The 21,183-nt window shown below is 36.8% G+C and overlaps 2 protein-coding genes across 2 annotated transcripts; one reads left to right on the plus strand and one right to left on the minus strand.

The window, feature by feature from the left end:
- The first annotated feature begins 1,579 nt into the window (after window positions 1-1,579).
- On the plus strand, window positions 1,580-8,100 carry LOC117288473 (charged multivesicular body protein 5-like). The gene is made up of 7 exons (XM_033769351.1): window positions 1,580-1,822; window positions 2,749-2,853; window positions 3,520-3,566; window positions 3,845-4,010; window positions 4,922-5,030; window positions 5,733-5,845; window positions 6,585-8,100. The coding sequence occupies exons 1-7, from the start codon at window positions 1,754-1,756 to the stop codon at window positions 6,633-6,635; spliced, it is 660 nt and encodes a 219-aa protein (XP_033625242.1). The 5' UTR covers window positions 1,580-1,753; the 3' UTR covers window positions 6,636-8,100.
- Window positions 8,101-11,877: 3,777 nt separating this feature from the next.
- Window positions 11,878-21,100, minus strand: LOC117288231. The gene is made up of 16 exons (XM_033769001.1): window positions 20,922-21,100; window positions 19,950-20,175; window positions 19,564-19,620; window positions 18,573-18,653; window positions 17,919-17,986; window positions 17,119-17,170; window positions 16,852-16,957; window positions 16,578-16,702; window positions 15,869-16,029; window positions 15,589-15,664; window positions 15,235-15,281; window positions 14,285-14,450; window positions 13,890-13,971; window positions 13,431-13,548; window positions 12,882-12,971; window positions 11,878-12,638 (listed from the first exon to the last, which is right to left on the minus strand). Exons 1-16 carry the CDS (start codon window positions 21,098-21,100, stop codon window positions 12,452-12,454), a joined length of 1,821 nt encoding a protein of 606 aa, XP_033624892.1. The 3' UTR covers window positions 11,878-12,451.
- Window positions 21,101-21,183: the final 83 nt, after the last annotated feature.

Genomic DNA, 21,183 nt, shown 5'->3' on the forward strand with positions numbered 1-21,183 from the left:
TGGTTGGATCTTGTTTTCTGTATGAAGCTTTACGTTTTGTTTTTTCCAGAATGCTCTTATATCAGGGAAAAATTGAAAAGTATTTATAAAATACCGTTAAATATATATAGACATTCATGGTTAATTATTAAAAACATTTTCAAAGGCAGCTAAGGGCTCTTTTGGGGAGAAGTTAACAGTGTTTCTGAAGAAGAAGGAAATATTTTTTTTTATTATTTTTTTTTAGACATCATAAAGTAAGCCAGTCCATAGAAACTCAAATTAAAAAATTAAATAAAAGTAAAAAGTCGCTAAATCAAACAGATGTCAATATGTTTTAATTGTCATTAATTTTTGGGGTTATTATTTTGTGTCCATCCATTAATCGTTTATTCGTCCCTACGTACAAATAATGTTAAATCAACCACTGGAATTGTATGATTGTTTCTTTTTTCCTCTGTTTTTTTTTTCTTCTCCATTTGTGTCTGTACTTTTGTAAAAACAATCTGTGCTTTGTTTTTATTTAAAGAATCTCTATACTTGTGTTACTTTTATACCAGAAAGTTTTGAAAATCAAGAAGGTGAACGACATAATTTTGTCAAGCTTGGAGTTTTGCTAATTGAATCGTTTACTGACCATTTGTAAGATTAGTTATTTGATTGATTAGATAAGTAACAAATGATTGATAACCATTCTTGGTGGGTTTTGTGTTAATCTTTCCCAACGAACTTTGGATTAACTTCTAAAATACTTCGTAAAAGAATTTTTTTTTCATTTTTTTGTTTTAATTAAACTTGATTTTTACTAAGTCTTTGAAGCCTATCAAAATATAGTTTGTATTTCTCGCTACATTTATTTACATGCTGATTTGCCATCTTTTTTTCTGTTGTAATATCAACAAGGGCTGATTTGCTTGGTGGGATAGATTTTGTTAGGAAAGTTTTTTTATTTTTAAATGGGTAATGAGTGGAATAAAAGAAAGAATAATGTTTTTAAATGACTTCTAAACCCATTGTTTTTCTGTTTTTAGTGGTCGGTTGCCGGGTTTCTGTGTTTCAAGTTACTTGATACGGGAATACGATCATATTGTGCCATTCAGTTAATGAAACTTTCTCTTTCTCTGTGATGAAACCAAGTAAAGGGAGCCTCAAAAGGTTCATAAAACATAGCTCTTCCCGACTTGGAATTGTGTGATACCTGTGAAGAGATAAGGATGACTGTAGGTTTTAGATGTGGGAGGAAATTACCAATAATTAGTGAAACCTGCAGGGGCGGAGGGGGGGGGGGGTCACAGGGGAGACGTTGAGCTTTTAGAAGTAGGGACACAGGGGTCACAAGGGCGGAGAGAAAACCACTAAGCTAACCTGAATTCTCATTTGTTTTGAAACAATTTCATAGAATTTCGGTCAGCAAAGTATTACAAAATTTTAAATTATTTTAGCACTCCAAAATCCCGAACAAAAGGTGATTACAAATCGTCACGGGGTGAAGAATAACTATGACTCGTCGTTGGGGGCGCTTGTTGTCTTTTTACAGACTGGTTTCCTATTACCATCTATGGGAATACTGCGTTGATTCCATCAGGTACCGGGTGGATATTTTTTGATATGACGTTATGTACAAAATAAAATCCAATGCAAAATTAAATACACAGAACTTCAGCTAAGCTGTGCTACAACTCGATCGGGAAATCCAGTTGTTTTGCTGATATCGTGAAGATATACTGTTGAAAATATATACTTTGAAGAATTTTAGTACTTTTGTTTTGTTATCATGAATCGTTTGTTTGGATCAAGTAAACCAAAGGCACCGCCACCTAATCTGTCAAACTGCATTGAAAATGTAAGTCAAAAATTCCCTTTTGTTATTTTTTTTTTCTTTTTGATTTGTACGTAATAATAGTATTGTAGTTTGTATGTATTTATTGGTGTGTACGATTTTAGTTTTTTATTGGGAAAACGCGCCGTATCCTGCCAGCACCTTTCACTTATTTATTATTTTTTTAACAAAAAGGAATTTCTCATTTGAGCAAAATAGATTATTGTATTTGTATGAATAATATTGATACTTTTTTATTTCATAACATAACAAGTCATAACAAATGAAAAAGTGAATGGTGGCTGGAATGATATGGAATTTTGTCCACGTCGGACTTAGACAATGACATCCTTACTCTGTTTCAATTGATAACACGGGTCCTACTACTTGCCGTCAACTCGCCGTCAACTCACTTGCGCCGTCAACTCGCCGTCAACTCCTCCAACATACATTTAAAATCCACAAAAGAAGCATAGAACTGTAAAGTATCAGCTCAAAGAGCATTCGCGTAAGTTTTAGGTCATATTTCGGAATAAAAATTGATTTTTTTTTCTCGTGAAAAAAAATTCTCGAAGCCAAAAAACTGTCGGCCGCCATCTTGCTTTTTCACAATGATGAGTCTTGGCCCAAGATGTCAATGATTGGTACTTTTTTTTTATCAACACAAAGTCGTTTTTGCGAATGAATTTGTACCGAAAACCATGAGAAATATGTAGTTTAGCCCAGACTTAACACTTCCGTGCCCCTTTTTATAGATTTTTCATGTAAATTTAATGAGTTGACGGCACGAAAATGAGTTGACGGCGAGTTGACGGCAAGTCGGCGAGTTGACGGCAAGTAGTAGGACCGGATAACACAGTTAATATTTTGATTGTGTGTTTATCATTTAATTGGTCGGTTTCCATTCCATTTATCATTTTAATTAATAAAACAAATTATTTTCATTTTAGGTTGACAGCCGTTCGGAATCAATTGAAAAGAAAATCTCAAAACTTGACAATGAGTTGAAGAAGTACAAAGATCAGATGAAGAAGATGCGAGAAGGTCCAGCTAAGGTAAACAAAAAGGGAGTTTTAATTTACTGTATTTTTGACCACATGAGGGCGCTTTCAACAGCAAATTTCCTTGTGTAAAAATTACTGTTTTATCTTAATTTGACTAGGCTTACTTGTATGTTAGTTTTCTTGTACTTCTTGAACTATGAGGTGCGTTCCTGAGTTCTTGGAGACGATAGCGGAGCGAACATCACAGTTCTTGGAGTAAGTTTCTTGTATCTATGGTCGCATACTGTGAATTGGTATTTGCTAAAGTTGTTGCCAACGATTTCTCCAATGACAATTTTGATTTCTCCAATGATAGTTTTGGTTTTACCCTTACATCGATGTGATTTTTTTTATTCCTGAGGCAAATTTACATCTTTTATAATTATATTCCCTTATAATCATAATTCATTCACTACACTTATGTTGACACTAACATTATTCAGAGAATTTTATGACAGGAATTTCTGGACTTCAGTCCATCAAAATGTTCAATGTTGAGGTCAGAGGTTCTGCAATGCTAAACATAAGAAAGGAAAGGTTTCTTAACAAAATGCCTTGAGGTTAAAAGTCTAAAGAGTTCTTCATCTTGTCTCGTTTAGTGTCTTTTTCATAACAAGTAATAAAAAGTAAGTAAATAAAAAATATAAAACAAATATTATTATTATTTTTGTTTTTTAGAATATGGTGAAACAAAAGGCTATGAGGATTCTGAAACAGAAGAAAATGTAAGTAGAATATAGTCCATCCAAATCTGCTGTGAATTGATGGAACAATGGGCCGTCCACATTGCTCATTTAGGATACTTGTATGGGAAAAATAAATTTAGGTGTAGGACTATAGTTTTACGTAACTGATGTAGAAAAACAAACCCCCGATCTCAGACTTGAAATCAAATCAAGTCTAACTCTATGGCCAAGGGGTTATTTTCCTACAGTAATGTAGGTTCAACAACCAGGGGATTTTAAGGAATGGACTGAATGTTTATTCTAACGATTTGCTACAGGTATGAGAACCAGAGTGATAATCTAAGGCAGCAGTCGTTCAACATGGAGCAAGCCAACTTTGCAACCCAGACACTGAAGGATACCAAGACAACTGTGGATGCCATGAAGCTTGGTATTAAGGAGATGAAGAAGGAGTACAAGAAAGTTAACTTGGATCAGATCGAGGTAAACTTTAGTAAATAGTGTGTTTTGTTTTATCTTTTATTCCCTTCGAAGCTATGATGCCATCTCCCTTGATGCCATCTCCCTTGTGGTAAAAAAGAAACGCAAACTAGCTGGTGAGAGAGATTGCTGCCTCTCGCCTATGGAACGTTCTTCCTGTCCCCATTAAAAACGCTCAGACTGTTCTGTCGTTCTTAAAGGGTCTCAAGACTCACCAGTTCTCCAATCTGTCACCATCACTTTGATATTTCCTTTCTCCTCAAGTGCCTTCCATCCTTTAGTAATTTGGCGCAATGTGAATCCAGTTATTATTATTATCTTAGTAATGGTCTCTATCCCATGTTTATTATTGTTTACCGATGTGGCCGAGTTGTGTAGCACATCAAAAATCATGATCTGGTGGCCAAATTTATGATAATAATTAAATTACTACACTGGGTAGTCAGGTTGACATAGTGGTACCTTTCCTTGCCCTCCACCTCTAGGACCCCTGTTCGAATCCCACCGGGTGACACTATGTGGATTGGGTTTTCAGTCCCTACCTGACTACGTGGGGTTTTCCCTGGAATAATTCTCTAGGGTTTTTCTCCCTCAACTAAAACTGAAATTAAGTTCACTTTTTGTTTATAGTCCTTGGCTTCACAACCAGAAGAAGCGAAACTAAATAAAATGAAGAGAAGTGAAATGAAATCTTTATAAAAATCTTGATCTATGTAGTTGCCATTTTTATTGAAATGATCTTATTATTATCTTCCATTGTTTTGTAAAGGCATCCCAGCCTACAAGCTTTGCTTTAATTGGCCATGCCTCCATACAGTTTTCAGTCTTGTAACATCCTATCGCTTGTATTTGGTTTTTGTGTTTGTATGGAAATAAATGTTGATTGATTTGATTTGATTTGATTTGATTGACAGGATCTTCAAGATGACATGTCCGATATGTTAGAACAAGCTGATGAGGTACAAGAGATCATGGGAAGAAGTTACGGTATGCCTGAGATGGACGAGGCCGATCTAGAAGCAGGTATGTAACCCAAGAATGATGTTTTGAAGACTTTCTTTTGTTTGCCATCATCATAATCCTTCGTCCTTAGACGGAATAGTAGAAGCAGCTTTGATGAAGTGGTGCCAGGTTGCTTTATCCCTCATGAGTTGCTGGGTCTCGTTTGGATTGAGATTTGTGTCTCGGGTGATGGTGTCTGGGTAGCTCATTTTCCTCCTGCAGCGATTTGGATGTCCGCCAGGAGGATTCCAGAAGACCAGGTGTGATATTGGTTGATCCACTGTTCGCAAACAGTGACCAGCAAACTGAAGAAGTCTCTGCTTTATGGTTTTCGGAAAGTGGCGATAGATTTCCATATACCTCCCGGTTTGTAACATAGTCCCGCCAATGGATGTTTAGAACTCAATGCAGCAATTGAGTGTAGCAACCGTTTTTTGCCACAGAATTAGGAAAAGCGAGGGATAGCCAATAATTTTATTTAGGTCATTCAAATTGCTGACTGATTTACCTTTTGTATCATTGTGTCAGCACAAAAACGAGATAAGTATGTGCCGAAATCATTGGATGCATGGATCACTCTGGTCTGAGATGTTTTTGTAAAACTGAGATACAAAATTTTTGAAATGACATTTTAGTACTGACATATAATTTCTAAGTTTCAAAAGACCCTGATTTGGTACAGATAATATTTGAAAGCAATTTTTTTGAATTTATTTTTGGTAGAACTTGACGCTCTCGGTGATGACTTTTTAATGGATGAAGACACATCGTACCTGGATGAAGCTATCACTGCCCCATCGGCTCCAGAAACAAATCCGGGTGCTGAATCAATACAGGTACGTCAATTTACTTAATTTATTTGTAACGAAAATCCTCCTCACGAAGTTGTGTGATTGTGGAGGATTGAGGATTGTAGGCCCAACTAACAATTGCTCATCACTTGGCCAGGCATACCAATCTTATCCAAGTCCAAACCTTTAGGAGTTGAGTGACCATAGAGTGGAGGATAGTGGAGGATTGAGGACTGTAGGCCCAACTACTTATCACTGGGCCAGGCATACCAATCTTACCCAAGTCCAAACATATTGGTGCTGAGTGACCATACAGTGGGGGATTGAAGTCACTTGTAGGCAAGTGTGCCACATAAGTAGTTACATCATTTAGTGAGCAACTTACTTTTAAAAACTTGTAAATGCTTTACAAGAATGTTACAGGCTTTTGAAAGTAAATTTGTTTTCATGTAACGTCTTGTTTGATTTGATGTGGATGATGTAAAGATAAAACATGATGTAGAAGGAATAGAATTCAAATCTCTTCTTCTAGCCTAATATACAAGGATGTGGTTCCTCTGTTTTAAAAAAGAATTCCGGTTTTGTTTGCCCTAAAAAAAAGAAATTCTGAAAATAAGAATACTTTCCTACAGGTGACCTCAATCCTCCAGATTGCAGAGCAGGATGCTCGCAAGTTTTTTGAGCTCGCATGCTCACGTGCTTTGTGCTCTGAGTTCAGTTTTTGGTGTTAACAGCCTATCACATCCCTGCATATATTTATTTAGAAATTTGTTTGTTTATTCAGGACGGCGTTCCTGTGGATGAGTTTGGTCTGCCACAGCTTCCATCTTCGTGAATGGACACAACATGAGCAACTTCTAGATTATATATCAATTATTAAATCAATTGATATCAGCGTCATCACATTGAGAGAACTTAACAAATTTGTATAATCGATATAAAACTTATTGTAAATATCAATAGTTTTGCTAAGTACAATTTTTATTTAACAAATGTAAAGAAACGGCAAAATTGTTAAAATTCTTTACAAATTTTAAGGTTGTTCGGTTGTTTAACCCCTTTGGTGCACAAAGTGGTCGCTAGCGACCGCCCAAAACATGTCAAATTTGACTTTTATAAACAGTCATAACTTAAAAACTACACCCCCCATATATACCGCCCTCATTCGGTTGTTTAGAGCGATTGTTGAGCTTTCGTAAGGTGTGACGTCAAGAGGGGGTGCTATTAAAAAAAATTGATAAAAACGCGGTTGAATGTGTTTGTTTTTTATTTGTTTAATTTGTGCACCAAAGGGTTAATTTGCGTAGTGTATAATATGGTCTTGTGACAGAATGAATAGAGTTCATGTATTGTTTCTTTTTCACCTTCTTTATCAAGTGAAGACAAACTCGCTCAAAACTTCATGATCTTTGCAACTTATTTATTTTAGCTGATGTCACTTTGTCCTTGAAGTTAGGGTCATAGATTTGTAAATACCCAACCATTAATGGCCATACAAACTTACTGGGTGATGAGCACTGCAGCTGTTGATACTTAAAACTATTCCGAGATAGGATTCCGTTTGAAGTAATAGGGTTTGGTTAAATTTTCACCCTGAAACATTTAAATATGACAAACGAATCGTTGAGGGTTGACTGAAAATTCAAATTTCCACGATGTCCATTCATTAATGCTGGGACCAGAGATAATAATAATGACGTCTTCTATAGTGCCGGTATCCACAAAAAGTGCTCATGGCGCTTGCTCCAATAATATTCCCCCTTGGTTGTTCTCCAGCAGTGCAAAGAACAAGAACAAACTCCAATGTCTAGTGAATGTTACTGAAATGCGGTTGGTACCCACTGTCACCTTGCTAAACACTGATGGATTTGACTTTCTCATTGAAAATATTTGACGTTTCTTTTGCTGTTTTTTTTTTCTTCAAAAAGTAGACCTGGTATTCAGCTGCAACTTATCAGGTGATTATTATTGTATCTTTGTGCCTGCATGTCTATAAAGAAAACAAATCTATAAATTGATTCAATTATTTGTAAGGGGGAAAAAAACGCTGGTTGAAATCCTTGTGACAAAAGCAAGTAACAATTTTCATACATTTGGGACGTCTCTTCAATACTCTCAATCATTGTCCGTTTCCGAATTGGTGGCTATAAGTAAGACTGTATAAGGTTTTCCTACTTTTTTTCCCTTCAAGTGCCAAATACCATGAATCTGATAAACAAATCGTTAACTTCGTTAAAGGAACACGTTGCCTTGGATCGGACGAGTTGGTCTATGAAAAGCGTTTGAAACCGTTATGAAATGCATATGGGTAGAAAGACGTTTTAAAAGTAGAATATAATGATCCACACAAGTATCACTCAAAATTGCACGGTTTTCATTTTACGTCGCAAACTAACACGGTCGGCTATTTAGAAAAAAAAGAAAACCACGCAATTTCTAGGCATATTTGTGTAGATCATTGTATTCTACTTTCTAACCATATTGATGTAATAACAAAGGAATACAGGACGCTTTTCAAAGACCAACTCGACCGATCCAAGGCAACGTGTTCCTTTAACCCATCTTTTCTTAACCCTGTCTACACAATCCCTCCCCTACAGCTAAGTAGCTATGTTGTGCTGCTTATTACTTGTACATGGAAATAGCTATGTGTAAACTGTAACATGTATGGCTTTAGACTGGCACCTCTAAACAAAGACATGCGTCTTCATGACAAATTTGGGAAACCGCCAACATTTGGGCTAGATTGCTCAGTTGGTAGAGCACCGGCAAGTCTTGCTCGAGTTAATGGACCCTTCCCGTGAAATATGCTAATCACATTAGCGCATGCGTACAGACCCTGTTGGTTGGCAAACGCCATAGAGTTGTGCACTAAGCAGACGCGCAATCGCGTCTGCGTCACGCATCCATTAGCCGTGTACAAAACAGCGCGATGTTTCCTCATTTTGAGAACCAAAATGTTAGTGCGCAGGCGCTATGTGCAATTTACATATTTCATGGGAGGGGTCTATTCTTCTTTGTTCAAAGTCAGTTTCCCTTGTGGCATATTATTTGGTATGATTGAGCAGTAATAATAAATATTTTACAGATAGTAAACTTTATGTTTTTTTAGAGATCTTTTTCTGTGTGTGTTGTTAATGAACTAGTGTCCAGTCAACTTCAGTTCCATGGTCAATCAATAGGGGCGTTTCTTGGACGAGCAGTTAAGAGCGTCAGTCTCGAGCTCTGGTGTTTCCGATCAGCAGAGTGCGAGTTCAAGTTCTGGTCTTGACATTTGTGTCCTTGAGCGAGATGCTTTACCATTATTGCTTCTCTCTTCAGGTGAGGCGCAAAGCTGTAGATCAGATAGATAAACAATGTACGCAAATGTACCCAGTTACACTTATCGCTAAGAGAAATGGTTTCCATCAGTGTTTTTTGCAGTGGGTGCTGATTGCACCTCAGCACCTTGTAAACCATTAGAAGATGCTACATAAATAGGTCTCATAATCCGAAACATAGCTCTGCTTATCCTGATAAAAAACAAAAATGAGCACTTTGATATGCCTGTAGGATTTTGATACAGCATTATATAAGAACCCAGTATTATTGTCATTATGAATAACCTGAAGTTTAGACCCTAGCAGAGTTTTTATCGTGTAGCCTTAAAGAAATACTCCGTTATGATCCAATCGTCGGCCTTTAACTTTTTTATTTAATTTATACAATAGGTCCTTTTGGTTAGTAAGCAGTTTGAATCAGCTATTTCTATTTTCTCATAATTATTAATAATAGTTAAACCCAACACACTCCTGGCTCGAGTATAAACATGTTAGTATCTCTTTATAGACCTTAATCGTGCTGCCTCCATCTTGGTCATGTTCCTTGTATCGAATAACGATAATGAATGCTGATAAGCATTTTGCAATTAGGAAACCGACTATTTTGTTCATCCACCCTCGGTTTGGTAACATTGATATCAATAGGAGAAATTCAAGACGGCTGCACGGTGATAAAGGTCTATCGTCTTCTGTCCACATTTCATTGATAATAATATATAGGAATCTCAACGAAACACAATAACTTTTTTGATCCATTTTTATTGTTCAGCAAAAATGCTCCTCAAATTTCATATCAAGCATGTACATTGCTTTCCATAAATAAATATTAATAATAAATATATGACTTGTACTTAAACTTATTTATTTGTTAACTCTGTTCTCATTGCTAAAATACATGCACCATTTCATTTTACCTTTTCTTAAAGGATTCTTATCATTTGTGACCCGGACATACAGTTTACATTCTAGGCAAAATTTCAAATTACTGTACACCTCAATAATTGGTACAATTGCTAATAAATATTTGACAATGATAAGCTTGACTCTCTAAAAAATATTTGGACCCATAAAAAATACATCCACCCATGTGTGACAATTAAAACAAAAATAAGGTGGTCGGTTTAAGAACACAAAATGCTTAAAGCCATTATACACTTTCAATACAGAAAAAAAAAAAAAGTTCACAGATTTCAAAATAATTTACAGGATTTACAGAAGGTTATGGTGAAAGACTTTTCTTGATATATTATTCCATGAAATGCTTTACTTTTCGAGAAAACATTAAAACAATATCAATTCCCGATAGCGAGAATGACAGATTATTTTAATAAACACATGTCATGACACGGCGAAACGTGCAGAAACAAGAGTGTGTTTTCCTGTTATTTTCTTCCGACTCCGATGACCGATTGAGCCTAAATTTTCACAGGTTTGTTATTTTATATATAAGTTGTGATACACAAAGTGTGGGACTTTGGACAATACTGTTTACCGAAAGTGTATAATGGCTTTAAACACGAACAGCAGCCAAGCACAATAAAATGGTGCTAGAAAAAAGTTACCAGCCACAACAATGTGTCTCATGTACAATTTTATCCTGCTATTTTTTGCTAAGCAAGCAATTATTAGCAAATATTTACTTCTTAAGCAGCTCTATGAATTTTGGTCCTGGGCTGAATTTCACATGGCTACTTACCACTGCGCTTACGACACCCTGTTAAGCATAAAGTCCATGGACTGTTAGCGCTGAACTATCCAGTAAGCATCGCATGAATTGGGCCCAGTTCCATTTCAATTTACTGAGATTTAAAAGGTTGGTTGGCAAGGACATTTTAATAAGGTGCATGTTGAAGATAATACAAACGCATTTATGGAGCAGTACTTACACTGGGTATTGGCACTTTACAAGAGAACAAAAAGATATTGCTTAGCAAATGTCACAAAAAGGTTGCATCTCGCCTGAAAATGCTCAATGTTTTGACATTGGTGGGAGTTCTGTTTTTATATGACCGATTTGCTGCAGCATGGAGGTATAACAAAGCAACATCCCACAAAAAACGTCAAAGTATTTTCATTTTGACGCACAACGGCAGAAGTTTGGCTTGTTTTTCAAAACCTTGAGGGTAGGGCCTAATATTACATTTAAAGGATAAACAAACAACAAATATTTGCTCAAGACGCTATTTAAAAACTAACATTCTGAAATAACCTACTTGCACGTTGTTCACTTATTTTGAAATGTTGTGTTAAAACCAACGAGTCCACTGAAACTGAGTCACTGACAAAATAATTAGTAATTATATACAACAAATAAATACAAATATGGCGGCAAGGTGTTGTGCTTAACCCTTATTCAAGGGGTGAAGACATAATATCCCAAAACCTCTCATTAAAAAAAAAGAAATCATGAAAATAAGTTACCAAAATATACAATTGGCTGAGATGATTTCAGAGATTTCTGAGATGTTTCCTCAATGGCAAGACAAATCTTAAAGTACTGCTCTTCGTTTGTTTAATACTTGAGACTGATGTTTGAGATGTGCAAAATATGCAAAACGGTAAAATTCTTCTGTTGACCAATGATGAGAACTAGATATTTCAGGAAAATTCAAGTTGTTGAGGATTAAAACAAATTGATGTGCTATATGACAATCTTCCTGGGGTGGATTTCACAAAGAGTTAAGACTAGTCTTATCTCGAGTTAGGACGAGTTACTCAAGTTAGGACGAGTTACTCAGCCTAACTTAGGACTAGCCTTAAGTTTTTCATATCTCCTGGGATTAGTCCTAAGTTAGGACTAGTTTTAACTCTTTGTGAAATCAGCTCCTGTGAAAGCAGTTCACATGACTCGCTTGACGACGGGAGTCGCCCGTTTTTTCTTTACGCATGCAAAGAAAGTTGGAAGTTGGCACCCTCCTCCCTCATACCAATTAGGAGACCCACAGATAGCCGACCACATTCACAACTGCACCCCGACTCTCCCTCAACGGGCCGATTTGGACTGGAGTCTCGGATTCACCTTCAGGAAGATGGCTGACAAATGGTTGCCCTGATGAATGACAAGGGCAACAACTCGAAAGACGAAGAAGAAATAAAAGTCAACCCAAAACCAATGGGGACTTTTGGAGCGCGAGTTGGCAGCAGACTTACCGGGTAAATCCATTGTGTTTTGGTTTCCTTTTTAACTGCACTGTAAATTAATGCACTTGCTCTCGTCCCGTCAATTTTGCTCATGTAATTGAGTCAGTACTTGGAGGAAGGAAGAAGAAGAACTACCCACGCAAACAATGGAAATCTGTCTGCTGCCACCTAGAGTTACAAGGTCTCGCACTCAATGGTGTCTTTCCTGTTGGCATCCTGCTATACTGTACTTTCTCATAATGTCCGACACGAACTCAAAGCGCTTGACACGGTTTCGGAGTCGGTAGAGAGGGTCCAATAAAAACCGAGATTTGGCTGAACTCTCCTGGTGAGGAACGTGAATGGCCCACACGCTGGGTAACACAACAAACTCATACCTGTGTAAATAAACAAATCAAGTTTAGGAATTACTAACTGTTTATTGTAAGAATTTGTCTTAGCTTGACCATGGAGGAAGGAAGCGACGGAGTTCGAACGACCCGCCAAACCGCAGAGTAACAAAAGAAAACCCGGACAATGCCCCTTATCAGGAAATGTACACACTGTTGAAAAAAAACTTTGGTAGTGAGAGTAGCAAGAATCCAAATCAAAGTTCATTGTGATATCGGATAGCTTCTTACCCTCTAGCATGGAGTTCCATGGAATATGTCACTTTGTTCATTCCGTATCCTGTAAATCGCTCATCAAATGTCTGCACATCAACTGTGTTTCTGCATCAAGAAACAATCAAACAAATTGTGATGTTAATCTGACAGCCAGGGTACAGCAATTCAAGAAAAAATTACAACATCAGACATCTGTGTTCAGGCTGGTGACCGAGAATTTATTGTCGCTGGCTCTCGGTGATGTAATTAAATTCCTACTCCTGTTTGAAATTCAGCTGGTCTCTTTCCCCAGGAACTGGACACTATTGGTAATTACTCCAAACAATTATTGTTATCATAAAAACTTACTTAGTAACAAGCAATTACCTCTACATGTGACATGACCTAAAGTCCTGTTCATACATCCTGCGAATTTGAATGCGATATGAATGTTGACATAAAAAATTCGCAATGAAAAATTTGCATCAGTTGAAATGTTCTATACTCCTACGAAACATTCCAAATGAAAACAAGACTGTGACGTCAAAAATCGTAGGAACCAGGCTTAAGGTTATCATAACTTACTTCATTATGAGATATGGTTCATATTTATCTTGATATTTGATGACCCTATAGGGTTGAGTAGAGGAGTACCAAGCCCTGTAGTCCGTGGGTCGGTGAGCTTCTGGAGCAGTGGACAGCAGTAAGGAGGAATTAAGGAAAACAATTTGACAAGAACACACAAAAAAGTACAGCCTCTTTAAGATGCTTAGCAAGAAAACCAGACTCACGCAGCCTCTTTAAGAACCCAGAGTGGCTCAGCAGAAGATGGTGCTACCAAGTTATTTTGCTAAGCTCATAAATAGCAGGGAACCAGTTACACAGAATACAGATGGAATGAGAATTTAGCTGGTAACCAGCTTTTTTAACATCAAACTTGTCAAAAGAAAAATACAATTTACTTGTTAAGCATTCCTGGTTGAAAAAAAGTCTTTAATTTTAATATAACAATCATTTCAAGTTACAAATCATGAAAAAGGATATTAAAAGGAGAAATAACGGCATCTTGGCCAAACATGCGATCCTTCAGATCCTGCTTGGTTTTTGGATGATTGGACGGAGAATCCTAAAAGAGAAAAAAGACAAATTCATTATTCTCAAATCAAGAAACTATCGCTACAGCTGTCAAGTAGATGTCAAATTGCAACATCTCCTTTGCTCCAGGGGCCGATTTCACAAAGAGTTAACACTCATCTTATCTCAAGTTAGGACGAGTAACTCAACTTAACTTAAGACGAATCCTAACGTAGGATCAATCTTACGACTAGGACTTGTCCTAAATCCTAGAATCGATCCTTAGTTAGGAAGTGTTTTATGACATCGACCCCTTGGTCCCTTTCCCGCAAACCCAGAACTTCAAATAAGACTTCCTTGTATACCTTGATAACCTCTTGTGAATATTCAAAGACTGGAACTACAAATGCTGTCTGGTCCATCGAGGGCTGTTTTTCCATCTGGTCTAAAGAGGACTGGAAGCTTGTCTGAAACTCAGGGGACGGAACGAAATCTGCATCCAAGAGCAGAATGTACTTGGACTTGGCTTGCCTAGAAAGAAAAAAAAAGTTATTGCCTCAGATAAAAATCTAAACCTTTGTTGAAGTAGTGATGTGATGTACAATGACTGGCTTTTATTTAATCAATTTTGAATTGAATAAAAGAAAACTGACAAGAGCAGGATTTGAACGTGTGATCTCCAGATTAACATGCCGGTGCTCAACAACTGAGCTATCTAGCCCTATGTTGGCAGTCTCTCTATTTTGTCAATATCTTTGTTCAGGGGTGCCAGTCAGACGCCATACAATCGTTAGCTGCCATAAACTGTAGTTTGTTTGTTTTTTAAATGAGGAAAGTGCCACAAACTACAAGACTTTATAAGTGTTTTTTTATATTTTTAATAGCACTGCAGGGAAACCAACAACAAGGAAATCATCTACATGTAAACACCTGGGCCCAATTTCATAGAGCTGCTAAGCACAAAAATTTGCTTAGCATGAAATTTCTTTCTTGATAAAAACAGGATTACCAACCAAATTTCCACGTGATTTTCAGGATAAGCAAACAACAGCTGAATACCAGTAACAAGCAAAATGCAACAAAAAGAAATTTGGTTGGTAATCCTGTTTTTATCAAGGAAGAAATTTCATGCTAAGCAAGTTTTTGTGTTTAGCAGCTCTATGAAACTGGGCCATGAACCATTCCATGCCTAACCTACTGAGCTACATTGTTTGTCCCTTAAGGGGCTTTTTTCATGAGAAATAAGTCACAAGTTATCGCCACAACGATTTGAATATCTGCGTAAATTTGTTTGAGACTTTTTAAAGATTATTACCTAATCGCCAAATTCCTCAAATAGTTGACAGGATAGTCATCCTCAACCTGAAATGAAAAAACAAAAACAGAAATAAAGTAAAAGTTACAAATTACGATGTAGCTCCTCCTTCTCCACTTTTACAGGAAAGGTTTTAAATATTTTGACTGTTGTGCCAAGAGTCGCATCACTTTTGCTGAAAGAGCCTTCTCGGTATATGGACCCAAACTCTGGAATAAACTTCCAAATCACATCAGAGACACAACATCCTTCGACACATTCAAGACACTTCTGAAAGCCCACTTGAGCAAACCTTTGATTTAGGAGCTTTATAAATTATTTATGATTGATTGGTTGATTGGTTGATTGACTCACTGTTTTGGCAAAGACTACCACCATGTTGCATCTACCATGAAGATGGCTATCTTTTAACTTCTTCTTGATGTACAACCTGAATAATACAAAAAAAATCAACTCTTGAATTCGGAAAAAGAAAAAACAGCGAAAAATCATGACAATCTGATTAATGAACGATAAAAAACTAATCCCAGAAGTGCATCCCTCTAGCCAAACTGAAACCTTAGAGCATCATCAACAGTTTTACGAAAATCAGACAACATGAGGTAACAAAATACCCTTCTCAAACGACACTCACCGTTTCCAACTATGGTCTTCATCAGGCTGGAGTGATTTCGTTGGAACGTAGAGAGCGATAGAGATGGGTCCCTGCCAATCCCTGAGAGTAGATTCTATGAGGTCTATTCTATTGAGAGAAACTTGAGTCACGAGGGTTACTGGAAAGGACTCCTCATCAGCCTGTAGAACGAACAAACAAGTCATTTTTGTATCTTAAAGACAGTTCTTTTCAGAACTGAGAAGTCTCCTGAATTCCAAAAAATCTACACAGCGGTAGTAGAGAAGTCTTTCAAATTCCAAAAAATCTACTCCGCGGTAGTAGAATATATAGCAAGACAGTTCTCTAAAGAACAAAATCTACTTGGAAAGAAGACACACACATGGTGTTAATGATGCCAAAATGCTGTTCTTGAGTCCTTCATGTCCTTTTGACATTTCAAGTAAAAAACATATTTAAAAAAATTATTTGCAAGATTAACTTTTTTTCTCTCACAAATTTAAACAAATAGTCCAAGCAGGTTTGTGATGTGTATGTAGATGCAAAAGGTGGCTCATGAATATTCAATACTAACATTTGCATAATGATGATGTCATATATTTATAGAGTCATCATTATTCAGCTAAGACCAAAACACTGGAGAACATCCTCTATAGTTTCTTATCTTTCTTAAGGATTTGCAGATCTGACTTTTTCTAGACATAGTAGCTCATGAATATGCAATACTTACTTTTGTCTCTACTGTTAGAAACTGTTCTACTTCAAACGGTGGGCGAGTCACAGTCGTAACCGGATGGAAATATTGCGGACACGGCTTCAGGAAGTTCCTGGGGAGTAGAACTTGATGACCATGGCCTAAAAATTTAAAAGAAATCTCAAGACAATTTTTAAATCAATCAAAATATCACAGGACAAACTTTTCAAGTGCAATTTTGTTTTTACTTTTTTTTTGTCATTTGTAAGAATCAGTAAAAAAGCATAATTTTGGTTATGAATGAATTTACCTGTAGCTGGTCGCACTGTGACGTCCATAAATTTGATGGATCCTTGGTAACCATGGCAACATAGCATGATAGTTATACTTTGAAGGACTTTATCTGTTGGGATGACCTGCCAATGAAAACCACCAAAAAGTCATAAAGTTTTAAAAGGTTTTAAAAAATTGCTAGTTTTAAAGCACTGTCCTTTATTTCCTCTGAAAAATAAAAGTATAGATTATTGAGAACAAATATAGACTGCACTGTTCCTGCCATCCTTGTGGTGAGTCTTACCTTGTCTACTTTGGCCGATAAATATGGGTGTGTCCCGGCAGGAAAATCAAGTCTGTAAAATAAAATGTATCAGTTGTTCTGAATGGTTTATACCTAAAAGTAAAAAAAAATAGCAAGACATTTTCGCGTTTACCATTCCTATGAAAGGCTTCCAAGTTTAGCACATTAGATAGCAAAGTTCCTTGAAACATTACAGCAACAAACAAAAGATCCTCAAATTCCCCAAATATATTTGAATTTGCTCCAGACTTTCATGAACTATGGTGTGATCAAGCTTCTGTTCTGTTAGCACAGAATTTGTTTTTTTAATGAGATGTCACCAACATCACAAATCCAGATGGCCGCTTCAAGGCGAGGGCTACAGTTAATCGATATGAGCTGTTGACCAAATTAACTGTCACCAGGGGCACTTTCCACCTACTCTTTGAGCTGAAACAGGGATACCCCCTTCACAGTCCGTAAGGATGTAAGCATGTGTAGCATCCACAAGGAGCCTGGCTGGTAGAGCAGAATGCACTACCTTCCCAACTTTTTAGGAAGAATTTATGGACTGGTGCCTTGCTCAAGAGCAAGGGCTTAGAACCCAAACTCTACAACACAAAAGCCTGGGCTTGGAGAACTAGACTGCTCAGCCACAACACGCCACAGCAATGGGTTCACAGCCAAAACCCCTTATAATGCATATAATCTGTGACTGGTTCCTTGCTAGTTTTTAATTAGCAGATAATTTTTGCTTAGCAGTGTTTCCTGCTTAGCAGTTTTTTTAAGGCGGGTTAAGTTCTGTACATTGAAAGTCTCACCTCATTCTGTTAGTTGATTCATCGCTGTATTTGAGTAATGCTATTGCACTGTAGGTTGCATCGTCAGACTACCACAGAGGAAAAGAGAAGTGTGGAGATTAGAGGAGGTGTTATTAAGAAATCTTGGCTAATAGTTAACCCTCCTACTAATGGTAATATTATTTCCAGTGATCATGGGTCATGTGGGGTGGAACAGCTGTGTGTACAGATCTGACTGTTTTTTTGTAATGTGTAGATGCATTCACCACATGGTATTATATTGCAGGCTTGCATGGTCTATCTATCATTCAAAACCACAGTGGATAATAATGAATGGTCAGAAAGTAGGAGGGTTAACTGTGTACTGTGTAGATGCATTCAACAAATGGTATCATATTGTAGGCTGGCATAGATCTGTATTGCATCATTCATAACCACAGTGGATGATAATGAATGGTCAGACAGTAAGAGGGTTGACTGTGTATTATGTTGATGCATAACAACAAAATTACAGGCCGACATTAGTTTAACTATTTTTCAAAACAACAGTGGATGATATTAAATGGTCAAAAACTTTGGTCTAGAATGCCCCCCAGTTTTGAAAACCCCTGGGTTCTAGATCCCTGGAAGGTAGTTTTAAACTGTTCTGCTAAAAAAAGAAAACAATTATCTCACCATTTGTTTGTCCTTAGTCAACTTGGATGATGCACTTTTTGCATGAAAGTATATACTTTTTATTGATATATCTGGATTAATCTGCAGGGGGAAAATCAAGCATTAGTGACTTTTTTATTCCAAACATTCTTACTTTGTCCAGAAAATACCTCTCAATACACGGTGAACACTAATAGAGTATTTCATACATGTATGTTAATTGTGGCATCAGGGATGAGAGTATACTTTGGACTTAACCCTCACACCAATGTGTATTCAGAGCTCTGTGAAAAATTCCACAGGCAACAAATCACTCAGGTTGGATCTTTTTCACAGAACTCTGGAGATTATACAGTGCTCAATACACATCGGTATTAGGGTGAAAACAACCTGTACAAGTAGAATATTCTTAATTCCAATAACGTAAAATAAATGTGATTTTAAATGTTTATGTTGTTTTAAATTGTAATGAAAAGTATCAACCAGTTTCAACTATCATTTGAAGACAAAGTGTTCACACTCTCAAATCAAGCATAGTCCCTTCTTAGCCCAATATTTATTTTTGAAATTGAACAAATATTTTGGTTTCAAATCTCAGTTTTAAAGCCATTGGACCCTTTCGGTAAACAGTGTTGTCCAAGGCCCACACTTTGTGTACCACAACTTCTATATCAAATAACAAACCTGTGACAATTTAGGCTCAATCGGTCATCGGAGTCGGGAGAAAACAACGGAAAATCCCACCCTTGTTTCCGCGGTTTTAGCCGTGTCATGACATGTGTTGAATTCAAAATCAGTAATTCTCGTTAACGAGAATTTATATTGTTTTGCTGTTTTCTCAAAAAGTAAAGCATTTCATGGAATAATATTTCAAGAGAAGTCTTTCACCATTGTCTTCTGTAAACCCTGTAAGTTATTTGTAAATCTGTGAACTTTTATTTTTTTTTCTGAACCGAAAGGGTCCAATGGCTTTAAGTAACTACTTTTGGTTTCTGGATGCTTGTATACTTACAGGTAAAAACTGATAAATAGCTCTAACACTGTCTGGCTTGCATTTCACACTCAAGACCTGCACAAAGAGAATGATTGGACCAGAATAAAAGTCAGTAATGTGTCAACTATGTTTACAATAAGTGTGACCCAGGCAATATACGTACTCTCTGCAGATCATATATGAAAGTTGACTTTTTGTGTCCTAATTTCCACATAAATCCAAGAGATATGAAAGTAAAAACTGGACAAGTTTTGAGATGTGCCCCCTTACATCATATCAAAAAAATGATTAAAAATGGACAGTGCAATCTCCATAAAATATAAGATGTTATGTGTCTTCCATTAGGCTGTGTGCAAATCTTGCCTATAGGAAGTCCAGGCTTGGTGGCTCTTACTTATATTTACCTTTCCGCAGGTCCCCGGTTGGTCCGGTAGACTGCAGTCAATCTCTGGATTCCATCTGACCTGGGGCATCCACCAACCTCTGAGTTGAATATTGGACGAGTCAATGATTTGAGCTGAGATGAGGTTACTGGATGAGAATGGAAAATCATTGGGGTCTAGATTGACTTCTTGGTTTAGGAGCGCCTCGTCAATGCCGTCCACATCTGGGAAGTCTATATCTTGCTCTCTGACAGAATGAAAATTAAACACAAAAAATTATCTTTAATTATGTATTAATGATGATAAAAAATAGTGAGTATTTAATATTTATAATAAACCCAGGCCATAGCGCCTTTAACAAGATCAAAGCGCTTCATATGATATGACACAGAAACCTAGAACAAACAAAGTGAACAAGATGGTGCATTCATCGACATTATTTTTGGGAGCGTTCGTTTAGCTCCCCAGGGTCGACCCAGGCACGTGGCTGTTTTTTTTTACCAGGACGAACTTGGGTAATTATCTGCACACACTTTTCCTGGGAAAAAAAAACACACCGGGGTCATCCCAGGGAAGCTAAACGAATGCACCCATTTATAAAAAATAATAACAACATAAATGAATGGGGTCGTTGTAGGTAGTACTAGAAGTACTTGTGCTAGTAGGCCTCTATTGTATTGACTTAAAATTAAATTGTTTTAATGTATTGCTTGTTTTGTTTTGGTCATGTTGGTTTGCGTTGTTTTTAAAATTGGAAAAGTTTCCGTATGGCGCCACCACTTTTTCATTCGAAATAAAATAATATAGTGACTAATTTACCTGATTGATATATCCCTTTTTGTAAAAATGAGTGAAAAAGTGGTGTCGCCATATGGAAAGTTATCCTTAAAATTAAATGTTTGTTTCTGTTTCTGTTTGTTTACTTTATATTTAATTTATAATTTTTATAAAAATACAAATACTTATAGAGAGCAGAAATATTGTCACACGTACTTATCCCTTGTCCGTCCATCATCATCAAGATATACAACAAGGCTAATGTAAGTGATCATCAGCGAAACGATTGATATCAAGAAGAAGATCCATACGAAAAAAGCAATATTAAACAGACACAAACGATGTATGCATCGGCGCACTTTCCTTTGTAAATATCTGTGTATGCACGCAGCCATCTTGTTTCAGAAAGTTATATCGCCCTCTTGTGTGGAGAAAAATTATTACAGACGTGGGTAGGGACGGTCCGCCGCCCACCACA

The sequence above is a fragment of the Asterias rubens genome, chromosome 3 (genome assembly GCF_902459465.1).
Source record: "Asterias rubens chromosome 3, eAstRub1.3, whole genome shotgun sequence".
NCBI lineage: Eukaryota > Metazoa > Echinodermata > Asteroidea > Forcipulatida > Asteriidae > Asterias > Asterias rubens.

Bases quoted from the DNA above. Each gene is read 5' to 3' on its own strand.
- LOC117288473 (XM_033769351.1), top strand. From the start codon at position 1,754: ATGAATCGTTTGTTTGGATCAAGTAAACCAAAGGCACCGCCACCTAAT. The intron at 3,567-3,844 runs GTAAGTAGAATA...GATTTGCTACAG, and splicing joins ATTCTGAAACAGAAGAAAAT to GTATGAGAACCAGAGTGATA. The intron at 5,031-5,732 runs GTATGTAACCCA...TATTTTTGGTAG, and splicing joins CGAGGCCGATCTAGAAGCAG to AACTTGACGCTCTCGGTGAT.
- LOC117288231 (XM_033769001.1), bottom strand. From the start codon at position 21,100: ATGGCTGCGTGCATACACAGATATTTACAAAGGAAAGTGCGCCGATGC. The intron at 13,549-13,889 runs ATATCCTTTTTC...ATTCCTCCTTAC, and splicing joins TGCCGTTATTTCTCCTTTTA to TGCTGTCCACTGCTCCAGAA. The intron at 12,639-12,881 runs GTAAGAAGCTAT...TTATTTACACAG, and splicing joins ATGGAACTCCATGCTAGAGG to GTATGAGTTTGTTGTGTTAC.